This window comes from Aspergillus multicolor (assembly GCF_047715735.1).
Source record: "Aspergillus multicolor strain CBS 133.54 unplaced genomic scaffold BDW74scaffold_17, whole genome shotgun sequence".
Lineage (NCBI taxonomy): Eukaryota > Fungi > Ascomycota > Eurotiomycetes > Eurotiales > Aspergillaceae > Aspergillus > Aspergillus multicolor.
The window spans coordinates 207989-221189 of record NW_027395968.1 but is presented as its reverse complement, the minus strand read 5'-3'; the positions used below and the strand labels follow the sequence as shown (position 1 = coordinate 221189).

Here is a 13201-nt window from a genome sequence, read left to right as displayed (position 1 = left end):
TAACATGGAGAGAACCTCCCGCGATTTACATGGGTGCTGTCAGGAACATGTCGGGAGTGGTTGTTCGAACCGGTCGTTCGGGTGGCCACGAACGCTGAGTCGGTCTCGCCCGTTGCTGGATCCACCACAGAAAACTGCCGAGCACACCGCGATTTCTGGCCCTCGAGTTCTCACCATCCATGGGCAGGAGAACTGTTTTCATCTTGGGTGCTTACTTTTGGTTTTTGGCGACCGGTTCTCCGCGGCATCTATCCAAGTCCGACTACCACGGTCGCGAGACGTCTCTTTCTTGAACCTCCGCACAAGACGCAGAAAGAACACACAATGACACATCGTCTGCTCAGCCATGCCCAGCGATCTAGAACGACCACCGACGAGAGTGGACTCGCGGCCTTGCGAGATTTCTTTTAGCGTCGGGTGAAAGAAGCGCCAGCCAACGGTTTCAGGGCTCAAACAACGTGGACCCAGTCGCTGGAATCAATTGTATTGTGATTGGCCACGGGAGCCAGGTACCAAAGTCACTTACCCACCAGCGCAGTCTCTTATTGGCCGCTGGAAAATATGATTGTGTGCCTGAAATCGGCACTACGAACGTGGCGCTCACCAAGTCCATCAGAGATCCAGCGACAATGAATCTGATGCCTCACTCTTTGATCCACCGGGCGTCGGCCAGCTGGAAAATCTTGACCAGCGTCCGAGGTTTCCGCGAGATCCATGTCCCTCAGATGGCGGAGATAAATAGGCTGTCCTACCTCGCCCATTCTCTCTTTTCTTTTTGCATCACAACGCATTCATTCCTTGAAGAATAGAGGTTGAACCTCCCACAGTCCTTTGACTATCACACTCTTTTGTCTGTAGATCAGACTTTGTCAATCCTTCAACCACTTGGATCAATCTCGTTCCACACACAACCAACTACACCTCCAACAACCACTCTTCTAAAATGCTCTTCAGCAAGATCCTCAGCGTCGCCGCTACCTTGGCTACTGCCTCGGCCCTCCCCGTCAATGCCGTTCCCCGCAGCATCAGCGGCGGTGTTACCATCGTCAACAACCTGTCCCAGGACCTCTACCTCTGGTCCGTCTCGGCCAGCTCGTCGCCCATGGTGACTCTGCCCGCCGGCAAGGCCTACCAGGAGACCTGGCAGACCAACCCCACCGGCGGCGGCATCTCCATCAAGGTCGGCTGCTCCGAGGACGGTTCCGACGTTCTGCAGTACGAGTACACCCAGGCCGGTGACATCCTCTTTTGGGACATGTCCAGCATCAACCTGAACGCGAACTCGCCCCTCATCACCGCGGGCTTCGACGTCACCATTGATGACAGCTCTTGTGACACCGTCAGCTGCGCCCCCGGCGACGCCAACTGCTCCGAGTCCTACCAGTTCCCTGACGACCACAACACCCGCGCCTGCTCGACCAGCGCTGCTTACACGCTCAACCTGGGTACAGCGTAAGCGGCAGACCAGACAAAAACACATTCCTCGCAACGTCAAGTCGCTCTTTCCTACTTCCCGACGTTATCTTGGACACCCACAACCAGCATTAGGCTGGCCCTCGCCCAGGCAGGCGATCTTACGACTCATGACGGATGCGCTCTAGTAAGCGCTCACGCTATACATGGGAACGGAACATGGCGCATATGAATATATATACAAGATACCTCGGGTTGGACATTTGGATAGACTGGAAATGAATAAAACTGTTTATGAAACATCAAAGCACCATCGTAGACTTCGTAGACGACCCTAAGCTCGACTAAATTGACGTAGACTACAGTAGAAAAAAACCTTCTTGCCTCTTGTGCTTGCCCTAGTTGCGCCTCGAAGTGAAAATCTCTGTCGCTGCGATTAGTCAACCCAGCTGGAATTTGCCATCGAACGGCATTTCCCTCGGAACAGGGGATCATTTGGCGTTGGTTCTATCCTGAGTCGCTGCTTGCCCTATTATTATTATTATTATTATTGTTGTACCTTGCAGTCTTGATCCAGCTTCTGAACGAATCTCGTTTAAGCGCTGACTCAAAAGCGATGAAACACCCCCTTCTCTATCGTCGTCATTTCTGACGAACGCGGGGTCAAAGCTCAGCCAGCCGTTGCGCAGGAGTGCGCACAAGGCTATTACTGGAGTCTCAGAAGCCGAGTCGAAACAAATCAGCAACTCAATCTATCAGGTCGGCCATGATAATGCATTGGATCAGGAAGCATAAGAAACTTGTGCATAATCACATCCGGATAGTTGTTTGGAGGTTGGAGTAGAAGTACATCATAGCAACGTCGCCGGCTCCACGTTGGCGGGGTAGGTAAAAGCAGCGACGGCATTTAGCCTCGGCTACGGTGCTCACTCGAAGGCTTGGCGCTGGCTGATCGGTGCTTGTTCCTGGACATTGGCATCTTCTTAAGACCTCTACAATGATGAATTCATTTTATCGCTCAAAATGCTTCAATTACTTGACATCCGAAGCAGTTTAAAAGGTTTGAGGGAGGTATAGGAGCTTTCTGTTGCTCGACCTGATGTCATCGATCGATGAACAGCCGGATCTCCCGAAGAGGAAAAGAATACACAGCCAACTCCACTCCCCATCACATCCACCGCGATCACAATGGAGACATTGCGTAACATTGAATCAGCGGCTGCAGAAACAGCTTGGAAGTACCTGACTGTACTCCGCGGATTATTGTCTGATTATGTGATGTCTCCGTTGTCGCTTGCTCATTATTTACTGTGTACCTGCCCCTGACTCCGTCCATGGCTCAGCTCCACCAAGCTTTCGCCTGAGTCACAATTAATGAACACAACTATGGCGGATAGACAGCCTTCTAGGCCGAGGGCTCAGGTATGAATATCTCATATAACGGAGTAAGGAGCGGCAATTGACAGACACAGTCCGAAGCAACCAGAGTCCGAGATGAAGAGCGAACGCAAGCACGTCCATCACCAACACGCAGCGCCGGTGGTCGACGGGCATCAGGTCTAGCGACTGAAGGATCTCGAGGATCTGGTCTTCGCCATCGCAACACAGGACTATCCCGGCACAGCCGCAGCGGCCGCGTCCCTAGCCTGTCGTCTCGAACGACCCTTGCACAACGCACTGGCGGTAACTTCACCTTTGCCGGGCCGGAAGATACGTCGCAGCTCCGGACGGCTCATGAACCGTTTGTGCATCCCGGATACAGCGATCTCAACCCGGAGTATGAGCAGCCTACGAACACGAAGCCCGTATGGAGTCTGGCGAAGCCGCTTCCCCGTGTCGTGAGGCCCGGCATGGTCCCGACGAAGGAGGAGATTTTGCAGAACCGCACAAGCGAACGACCCAAATTACCGGCGGAGAACTCCCAGAAGCAAGGACTTGATGTTGACCCGAATGAGCTGGAGGCTGGGCGGATTGAGAAGGCCGACCCGCGGAAGATGGCGGCGGAGGTGGACGATGCGCGGATGCAGCGAGAGAACAACTTTGTCAACAAGATCCTTACAGGCGAGGCCGGCACATCGAGGCTATCACGAACAACCTCGGGTGCAATGAGACGACCCTCCAATGTACCAATCGAGCGGCTTTCCTCAGAACAACTCTCCGCCGTCCCAGAAGGTGAGGGCCACTCCAGCCGCGACTCGCACTCGTCGGACGAGACAGGCCATGACCTAAGTGATGAGCCCCTCCAGGACATCCACATCCCAGAGGAACCCGCATCACCAGATCTAATCCCCAACCAACTCGACATCGATGAAGCCGCCTACCCTGACGACCTGCACCCGCTCATTCAAGATCTCGTCGAAGATGAAGTTCACAATAACCACACCGTCTGGAGCGTCATCCGCACGCACCACCGCGAAGCCCTTGCTGAGTCGCTCGCGGTCTTCATACAACTCACAGTCGGCCTCGCCGCAGATCTTAGCGTGACGATTCCCGGAACTACAAACCCAAACACCACAGCCTGGGCCTGGGGCTTCGCGGCGATGATGGCAATCTACATTTCTGGTGGTGTCTCCGGTGCCCACCTCAACCCGACAATCACCTGCATGCTCTGGTTCTACCGCGGTTTTCCAAAACGCAAGATGCCCGAGTACTTTGCGGCACAGTTCATCGGCGCTTTTGTAGCTGCGCTGGCGGTGTACGGCCTCTACCGCGACTCTATAAACGAGTATCTGAGCATCAGCACAAACAGCACGACAGACATCATCAACTCGTTCATCACCTCCCAGCGCAACCCCTGGATCAACCCGCAAACCGCCTTCTTCAACGAGTTCCTTGGCACCGTCGTCCTCACCGTAACCGTCCTCGCGCTCGGTGACGACCAAAATGCTCCTCCAGGAGCCGGTATGAATGCCCTCGTCGTCGGACTGATGGTCTACACACTCAGCATCACCTTCTCGTACCAAACTGGCGCATCCCTCAACCCATCTCGCGACTTTGGCCCCCGCCTGGCATTGCTGGCACTCGGGTACGGGAGCGACCTCTTCCTCAACCCGTACTGGTTTTACGGCCCATGGGCTGGAAGCTTCTGTGGTGCGTTCATCGGCGCTTTCCTGTATGACTTTATGATCTTTACTGGTGGTGAGAGCCCGGTGAACTATCCGTGGGAGAGGACTGAGAGGGCGATGCGCAGGAGCAAGGAGAAGTGGGGGAGGAGGTTTAAGCAGGGTTTCAAGAGGCAGAAGAAGGGGGATCGGGAGGCGGAGAAGGTCGTTGGCTAGGTTGTTAGGGCTGGGCATCTTATCCCTTCACTTCGGAAGTTGCTAGGACTCGTCGGCATATTATTGATGGCCAGGATCAGGCGTCCTGTTAGCGTTTACATGGCTACCACTGTATGATATTAATGCATGAAATGAATGAATATACTGACCCATACTGCCTGTCGTAGTCCGGCTCCAACTCGATATCTGACTTACCTCTTTCCCCCTAGCACCGTTTAAACCCAAGATCGAAAGCCTGTCAATCGACTCCTCGCCATGCTACTCAGTACTCACTGCCTATGCAACCCCCCAAACAAGAAACGAACGATGCAAACAATTAGATTCCGCTAGGTAGTTTCGCTACAGATAGTCCCGAAAGGTATCCCACTCCCTTTCTGAACTGAAAACACTCATGCAACTCCAGCACTCCGCTCATCCCCTTAATCATCTTCACCCCTCATTTTCCAAAGGATGAATAGAAAGGATGCCAGATCATTTCTTCGGCGCCTCCACATACCCCGGGAAACAATCCTGCAGCGTCTTGCTGTGCTTGTTGCTCGCGTGCTCTGTGAGCGCCGGGCCCCGCGTCGTCTTCAGGAACGTCGCGCGGCAGACGACGCACTGGATGTCTTTTGCGGCTTCGTTCTGCGCACTGCGTTAGCACCATGTTTACCTTGTTACGCCATTGGCGCGGGACGCCGTATGGGAGAAAGGAGGGTGTTAGTAGGGGGGTAAGGTGCACGTACGACTTTGAGTTGGGATTTGCCGGCGCCCTTGGTGTCTTTTGCGTTGCGCTCGCGCTTGGAGGCGGCTTTTGCTCCCTGGTTGATTTGTTAGTTGGATAGGTGAAGGCTCGGTGGATTTATCCGGTAGATCATGATCAAGGTGGAGAAAGTGCCAGGTAGGGTAGGTAGAGTTAGACTAGCAATAGCAGATTACTTACGTTACCCATGATGAATTGTATTAGTGTTTAAAGAGAGGAGAATGTGATGATTCTGGGGACCTTGAGGTTTCGCTGAAGATAGGAAGAGATGCGGGGAAAATTGAGGGTTGAGGTTTTTTTCTGCTTATCTTTTTTTTTTTTTTGTTCCGGTTGTTTGCCTTTCTTTGCTTTTGCCCCCGCGGCCGCGCCTGACTATCCCGCTTTCTGTCTAGTCGCTTTTTATTGGTCTATGGGACGGACTTTGGCCGGTCTGGACCGGAGTTAGTGTCTATCTACACTGCCTGCATTGTTGACTTGGTCATGCTGCAGGTGAGCCCTTGGGCTTAAAGAGGCCGCTAAATGGGACAATGCTGCTTTTGTCGCTACCACAATGGAGTGGATAAAGGGCTCGTCGCATCAAAGCCAGTTTGATGATATGGCTTTGTTCGAGACTCTTTGTGCCTGCGCTTAAATATCCTCTCCTTTCCTTTGCGTTTCAGGTCCATAGCTACTCGACCACCTGCAGAGAGCCTGATCAACCCTTCGATCGCCCATCACATCAAGCATCAAGCATCAAATCTTCACTAATCACCAGAACTAACAAACACCACCCACCAAGATGTCTCCCACCTCAAACCCCACCAAAATAACCCGGCGCCGCGCCCCCAAGCGCACCACCACCGCCGACAGCGACTCCTCGGACCACTACGACTGGGACCAAGAAGAGACGCACATCGTGCAAACACCCATGGCCTTGATGAAGACAACCCGCACCCCAAGCCCAGGCTCCTCAGAAGAGAAGCCGGACTACACAGACCCCGCGAACAACCCCCTTCTCCAACCCGGGAAAAATCCCTATCTGGACTCGGAGCTGCTGAAGGACCCCTTGCCCCCGTCCCACATCGCCGTGCTCGAGAAGATGATGCAGGATGCCAAAGATGACCCGATCGAGATGCTTCTTGACCAGTATCATAAGAACATGGAGACCATGAATATGATCAATATTCTGCGGGAGGCGGAGACTGTCCTCTTTGAGGGGAATCCGGATGCAGCGGAGGAGAAGATTAAAGAGGGGATGGAGCTTGCCATTGCGCTTGAAAATAAGGAGGGGCTTGATCGGTGTCAGGAGCTCATGGAGTGTGTTGAGACGCTTAGGGCATGGCAGGAGCAGTCGCAGGTGTGGGGATTGGAGGCGAAGGAGGGTCTTGAGAATGAGGATGAAGAGGAGGGGAAGGGAAAGGAGGTTGTTCCTTCTGATGAGAGTCCGGAACTTAGTCGGTCTTCTTCGAGAATGTCCTCGGAGGCGCCTGGAGGTGAAACTCTGGGTGACCTTGAGGGTGGAATGTTCGATGAAGACGGGGGCTGGGTTGATGAGGAGGAAGGCAGTGTCAAGATACGTCCTAGTGCTGAGAAATCCGATAAGGAGCCCTTTAACCCTCATCAACTACAATCTCCTGCTCCAGAGGAGGAAAATGAAGAGAAGGGCCTGCAAAGGTACGAATCCCGCTCTCCCTCCACTAACTCACAGGGCTTTGTCTACTACCAAGACGAATCCAAACCCGACAACTCCTCAGCCTGGGAGACTGAATCCGTCACGAGCATCACCTCCAACCAATCCATCTCCCGCACAATAACCCGCAAACGCCTCAACTCCGCCCTAGAACCCTCGACCTCCCTCTTCTACACCCACAACTACAGAATCAACCGCAAGCCCTACCTCCCCGACCAAAGACTCACCTACAGCCGTACGCGCCCAACAACCTGGACCATCCCCGACCAAAAGATCAACTACGGACCTACGCGCCCAACGGCCTGGATCGACCCCGACGTCAACGCCGACCTTGCCGACGACAACGAATTTCACAACGTGTTCTGGCACCCTCACTCCAAAACCATGCTGCTCCGCGAACCTGTCTCGGACTGGGAGGAGAACTGGGATATGGCCTGGCTGGACAAATACTCGTACTCGTCGTTCTCCCTGCAGCAGGATAAATTCACGTTCCGCTGCGAGCCCTCCATGAAGTTCATGGCCTCCCGCGTCCGCAAGACCAATATCTTTCCGCGTCAGGAGTGGGAGTACCTGCCCAGCGATAAAAACTGGAATGAGTTTAAGGCTGGGACATCGCCTGGTGAGAAAATCACGTTTGAATTCCTGGAGTGGGAGCGTGAACGGATGCAGGACCTCTTGGATGCCGAGAAGGGGGGTCTTATGGCCCAGGCGCGGAAGGAGCAGATGGAGAAGGACGCTCCAGCTGAAGTTGCGAAAGATACAACAGTACCCGGCGAGCGGCCTGAGAATCCGTCTCCTGATGTGAAGCGCAACCGACGCCGGAATACGTACACTAGCCTTGACGGCACGGCTGACTACGACTACGACTACGACTCCGACGAATCTCGCGACACGGACGCCCCGGACAGGCAACGTAGAAGGCTAGATCCCGATGCCAGCGATAGTGACGACGAGAGTTCAAACATGAGCCTCATAGAAATGGCCGTGGCGCACGGGAGACGGAAGCACCTAGCTCAAATGCGCGCGGAAGCCGAGCAGAAGGCCGAAGACAAAAAGAACGCCTTCTCTTCCGCTATTGCCGGCCGCGTTAAGGCAGCAACTACTGATGAGGAAATCGAGGCGATCACGTCTGACCCCGTCCTCCTCGACAGAGCGCAGCAGCTCGTCCTCTTCTGTAGGTTGATTGCGCGGGACTACGACATGGGCACGCTGGACATCGATCTTGACGCCTGCGACCCTGAAGACGAAGACGAAGAGGAAGAGGAAGAGGAAGACGGAGACGGAGACGGAGAGGAGGTATCCGGCCTCGCGAGGATCTTGCTCGACAGTATGGTCGAGGACATCCAGCATCAGATATATCGTGAGAGCATTAAGAGCTGGGTGCGCTTTTCGATCAAGGTCCTTGGTGGTGCCGTGGGCGTCCCGCTTTTGGGATGGGGGCTTCTTGTGGGTGGGTTGAGGGTGTTTTGGCCGGTTTATGAGATGTATTTTCATGTTATATAGAATTAGATGGGTAGATTGCGTTGTTTATATGTTTTTGTTCCATTTTGGAAATGGAATTATTGGTTCTGTTTGACTACTGCTAGGAGGTGCAAGTCAAGCAAGATGGTAGAACATACCTACCTATAGGATACGCTGGCTGGGTATAGAATACTAGGGCTTAGAGAGCGCTCGAAACATACTCCCCTTATATGTGCTGCATCCATTGAATCTCCTCTGTTCGTCCTGTACTGGAATTAGGCAGCCAGGGCCCCGAAGCCGGCGTTATGAAGTTAGGGCTGTTGATCCTTACCAGCCCTAGGCCCATACGCTGCTATATATCTACGTACAAATCCTTACCTTAAAAGAACGATCCAAATAGATTCAAAAGAATCTCTTTCTTTCTGCGACAGAGATACATGAGAAAGATTGAGATTTCCACCGCCCGTCTTACATCGATCCGACCAGCCCAGGTATATCATCGATGATTTTTTCGGTTTCCAAATCGACATGTATTAATTCATTGAAGGCACAGGAGGCTTGCTTGACGAAAGGGGCTTCAGAAGGTTTTTGGGGAGTTCTAGAATGCATTATGGGGGTTTGATGAGCTTGTTTCTAGGTCACAGGTTTGAGCTGTCCTAGCCCGGTGGCCCTGCAAGCTAGGGCAGTGCTTGGTGCAGGATTTCTGGTCTTTATGCTAGCAGCGAGGTAAAGAACTTTACTACGGAGGCCTTACTTTAGGGCTTCCTGCATCGACAGATTTAAGGCGCTTGCAATGCATGCGCAGGCTAGAATGAGGCTACTACGATAACTGATATCTCTTCGCAGAATGACTGCCACATACATACAACGCGAAGGAACTACGAAAGGCCCAATGTATTCCCTACCGTATCAGTCAGTCTAAACTAATCTACCAGCGAAATCCGTCCGCCTAGATATATCTTCACATTCATACATCCACATATCAAATCCAACCAAGCAAGCAACGCCATCAAACAAGCCGCCCCTCAGTCCCCATCCACTGTGCAGAGAGCTCAATATCCGGCTGCGGGGTTCGCCGACACGCCACCCAAGCCCAAAGGCGCTTCGGAGCCGCAAAGAAATCCTCCCCCTTGTCGACCCTGCACACCCACCAGATCACCACCATGAGCAAGAAGAAGGCCGGGAGAGGCACGGCTACCTGCCACGGAGCGAGGTCCTCTATCAGTTTCACGGAAGACGGTCCTTCTGCACCGGAATCGGTGCCGTTTCCATTCACGAGCTCGGTTTTGTTCCCAATCCCGTTTTCGGTGCCGTTGTCGCGAGTGTACAGCTGGAACGGGACACCGGGACCCGTCGCAGACAAAATACCGGTCCCGGTTCGCTGCCATCCGTGTACCCCTCTCTAAGTCCGAGTCCGAGCTCCACAGCGACATTTTAAACACGTCGGAGATGAGGCGGGGACTTCTGTCGAGCACTTCGGTGACGTCGACTTGGACGCAGCGGCATTTGGTTTTCCAGGTCCGTGCGGAGGCGGAGGCGGACAAGGATGAATCCGGGGGCAGGGTTAGGATGTAGGTCTCCACGCCTCGCAGCGACAGTGTCGAGGTCGTGCTAGGTAGGGAGAAATCGAGATCTCGGTCTAATGGGAATTCGGTGGTTGCGGAGGATAGGGTGTCGGGGTCGGCGTCGGTCTCTGCCTCGCCCGCGGAAGGAGGGGGGCCTGTAGGTATAGCGACGAGAACTTCCTGCGGGGCGACCTTGTATTTAGCATGTAGCACGAGTTCATAGTGACAGAGGAAGGGGCGGGCTTACCTGCACTTGCGGCTCTCCATCGTCATCGTCGTATATAATGGAGTCGCGGACAAGGCTGTGGGAGGAGGGCAAGATCATGGAGTAGAAGATGGATCTGCAAATGGCACGAAGGGGACGGAGAACGATCAGGACGTTGATCAGTCTCAGGATGTACATCATATAGCGTTCAAGGTCAGACGGATGGCCAGGTGGCGTTTCGACTTCGTTCTAGTTCTGGGGCTGGAGCTGAGGCTTGGGTTCTTCTGCGGATTGAAGGGCTGTATCTCTGTCACTGTCTCTGTTGATCGAGCAGCTGATATGGATGGACTTGGGTTGAGTCTGAGGGCCGTAGTAGACGTTCGAATGGGGCCGGGCGCCACTTGCAGTCGTGGGAGAAGGCAGGAACTCCAGGGGAAGGGCGTTGTTGGAGGATATGGCGTCGACTGCGGAGGGAAGGACTGTTGCCTTGCGCTCGGTATAGGCGGACGAGGTTGTGGCCATGATGATGGCAAGAAGATAAATAAGGAACGACATGGTTATCCGAAGAATGCTGCGATGGTCCTGGATAAATGACTGCGGAAGCGCTGAACTTCAGTAATGCTGAGAGCTTGAGAGTTGGGTAAAGAAGAGCTGGATAACCAGAAGGTTGGGAAACCGTAGCGCTGGAGAGATTGATGGAGGACGATGCTCAGGGGGCCCAGAGCATTCCATTTCCAGCCTGATGGGCGCTGTTTGACGGGCGCAACGTCATCTCTGAGCGATGTCTTAGAGCAATTTGCCTGGCGGAAGGGGAAGGTTTCCTGAGAAGCGCAGCTTGAGACATTGGCTGACGGGCTGATGTTGGTAGGTCAGGCCCATGTGTAGTGAAAGTAAGACAGGGGGAACGTGGCGGGTATTTCCAAAGCTGGATTGGGAGGAAGGGGATTTGGATCCACGAGGTGGTATGAGGATGCGACACTCCTAAAATAGGACGTTCTGAACGCTGGGATAGGCGATGGTGGAAGACCCTGGGCGATGTCAAGAAACGCAGAACAGATGTCTACAGCTAAGCCAAACCTATCGGCCCGAAAGACGGAAACCAAGAAACTAGATTCAGATTCGCCTACTGCGTAGACATCAAAAGGTCCTCTAAATATGCGCTCATTTTCAGGCGAACACATCCCAGATTGACAAATCCCAAGCGTAGCTGGCGACACCCATCGCGCCGACGCTCATAATAGCCGCCATCAACACATTAACCGCGTTGTTATCCAAGATATCGTGTCCGCTTTCCACGCGTCGGCTCTCATGATGCTCTTTCTTGCCCTTCTCCGACCCAGTCGAAGTCCTGGTGACTCTAGTCCCCTTCAACGCTGCGGTGTTGGCGGCGGCTTCTGCGTTCCGGAGTTGGGCGCCCGTTGCGCCGGCGGCGGGTTGGAGGGTCTCTGCGGCGCTTCCGGGCTTCGTTGATGATGGGTGGATGAGGACCTAGCAAGGGAAGCTTGTTAGTCGTGCATCTGTCTCATCATGAGCTAAGAGTGGACGCGTACCTTCTGCCCACCAGCCCCCTCAACGATCTTTCCGCTCCGCTTATCAACAACACTAGCCTGGAGCAGTCCGCCCAGCACGCTATCCAAGATACTCCCGAGCGTCCCCCAGGCCGTCGTCGCAACGATCAAAACCAGGCGATCCTGCACCGTGCTCCCGAACGAGTCGCAAAACGGGAGAAGAATCGCCGACGTGAGAGCGACGGTGAATGCACCAAACACACCGGCCAGTATCCCCGTCCCCGTGACACCACCGTTCGTACCGGGCGGAACGACGCGAAGCGTAGGCGAGATGATAAGGCGCGGCTTGGATTTCGAAAGGATCCCGAGCTCGGAGGAGAATGTATCGGCGGCGACGGCGGCGTAGTTACTATGGAACAAAATGTCAGCTTTCTTTTCTGAGAGCAGGGTTTGGTGGACGGCGTACGCGATGATTCCAACAACAAGCAGATCCGCCGCATGGCGCCCGCTGGAGAAACATTCCGGCGCCGACCCATCGCCCTTGTTATCCCTTAAGACCCAGGCGTGCGCGAGAGCGAGGACGGTAGCGACGACGGAGTTTGCGAGGACCTGGATGTGCGTTCGGGCGCCTTCGCCGCCGTGGGAGCCCGTTGCGGAGAGGGTGAGCTGCGCTTTGATGTCATGTTTCACCTGTGAAACGGAGGACAGTTAGTTTGCGGGTATTTCGCGGTGGTAGAAGGAGAAAAGGGAGAGGTATATACCTTCGTGGCTTTCGTCCCGCCGAGGTAGAAGACGAGAAGTAGGAACAGCGGGAGCGACCAGGGATTCAGGGCGTGGGCGATAGCTGTCAGGCCTGCGACGACGATGCCGAATGTCGTCAGCGACTTGCGGGAGTACGCGCGATGGACGAGGGCCGCGATAATCGGGATGGAGATGTAGGGCTTCATTGCGAAGAAAACTGAGGTGATGAGAAGAGTGAGAAAGAAGAGAACATGGCCCTGGGTGGCCGGTGAGATTTAAGAAGAGATGACGAGGTGAGGTGTGACAGGTGGTGGGGCAGCTGAAGCTTGAAGCTATCCGGACCTCCACGCGCGGACCAATCAGCACGAGTCCCTGGCGTCCCTTCCCCACGCCCGGCCTTTATCTATGTTGACAGCGTGACACTGCTTCTTTAAGTTCTTTTGATACACGGCCGCTATTCTATAAGAGTATTTCTTTCTCTGTCTTCTTGGGCTGGGTTTGTTAGATTCTATCTCGATCTGTGGTCAGCACCGCAGAGCTATCGGAACGAAACTGCAAAAACATATATTTCTACCAAGCAGGTACCACGAGGACTATACCAAGGCATTTTTTGTGTGTT

The 13201-nt window shown here is 54.0% G+C and overlaps 6 protein-coding genes across 6 annotated transcripts; 3 read left to right on the top strand and 3 right to left on the bottom strand.

Moving 5' to 3' along the window:
* Positions 1–943: 943 nt before the first annotated feature.
* BDW74DRAFT_179392 (putative antigenic thaumatin domain protein) lies at positions 944–1456 on the top strand (the record flags this gene model as incomplete). Its single annotated transcript, XM_073729460.1, has 1 exon — positions 944–1456. The coding sequence occupies one exon, from the start codon at positions 944–946 to the stop codon at positions 1454–1456; it is 513 nt and encodes a 170-aa protein (XP_073582528.1).
* Positions 1457–2799: 1343 nt separating this feature from the next.
* Positions 2800–4788, top strand: BDW74DRAFT_185900 (MIP/aquaporin family protein; the record flags this gene model as incomplete). The annotated part of the gene is made up of 3 exons (XM_073731144.1): positions 2800–2835; positions 2977–3061; positions 3124–4788. 3 exons carry the CDS (start codon positions 2800–2802, stop codon positions 4689–4691), a joined length of 1689 nt encoding a protein of 562 aa, XP_073582527.1. The 3' UTR covers positions 4692–4788.
* Positions 4789–4820: 32 nt separating this feature from the next.
* On the bottom strand, positions 4821–5726 carry BDW74DRAFT_155437 (uncharacterized protein). Its single transcript, XM_073724830.1, has 3 exons — positions 5614–5726; positions 5417–5491; positions 4821–5315 (listed from the first exon to the last, which is right to left on the bottom strand). The coding sequence occupies exons 1-3, from the start codon at positions 5620–5622 to the stop codon at positions 5163–5165; spliced, it is 237 nt and encodes a 78-aa protein (XP_073582526.1). The 5' UTR covers positions 5623–5726; the 3' UTR covers positions 4821–5162.
* Positions 5727–6211: 485 nt separating this feature from the next.
* Positions 6212–8605, top strand: BDW74DRAFT_179389 (uncharacterized protein; the record flags this gene model as incomplete). The annotated part of the gene is made up of 1 exon (XM_073729459.1): positions 6212–8605. The coding sequence occupies one exon, from the start codon at positions 6212–6214 to the stop codon at positions 8603–8605; it is 2394 nt and encodes a 797-aa protein (XP_073582525.1).
* An 833-nt stretch (positions 8606–9438) lies between these two features.
* On the bottom strand, positions 9439–11208 carry BDW74DRAFT_155435 (uncharacterized protein). The gene is made up of 2 exons (XM_073724829.1): positions 10376–11208; positions 9439–10308 (listed from the first exon to the last, which is right to left on the bottom strand). The coding sequence occupies exons 1-2, from the start codon at positions 10532–10534 to the stop codon at positions 9616–9618; spliced, it is 852 nt and encodes a 283-aa protein (XP_073582524.1). The 5' UTR covers positions 10535–11208; the 3' UTR covers positions 9439–9615.
* Positions 11209–11223: 15 nt separating this feature from the next.
* Positions 11224–12854, bottom strand: BDW74DRAFT_34085 (DUF92 domain-containing protein). The gene is made up of 4 exons (XM_073732556.1): positions 12603–12854; positions 12308–12531; positions 11884–12250; positions 11224–11821 (listed from the first exon to the last, which is right to left on the bottom strand). The coding sequence occupies exons 1-4, from the start codon at positions 12786–12788 to the stop codon at positions 11501–11503; spliced, it is 1098 nt and encodes a 365-aa protein (XP_073582523.1). The 5' UTR covers positions 12789–12854; the 3' UTR covers positions 11224–11500.
* Positions 12855–13201: the final 347 nt, after the last annotated feature.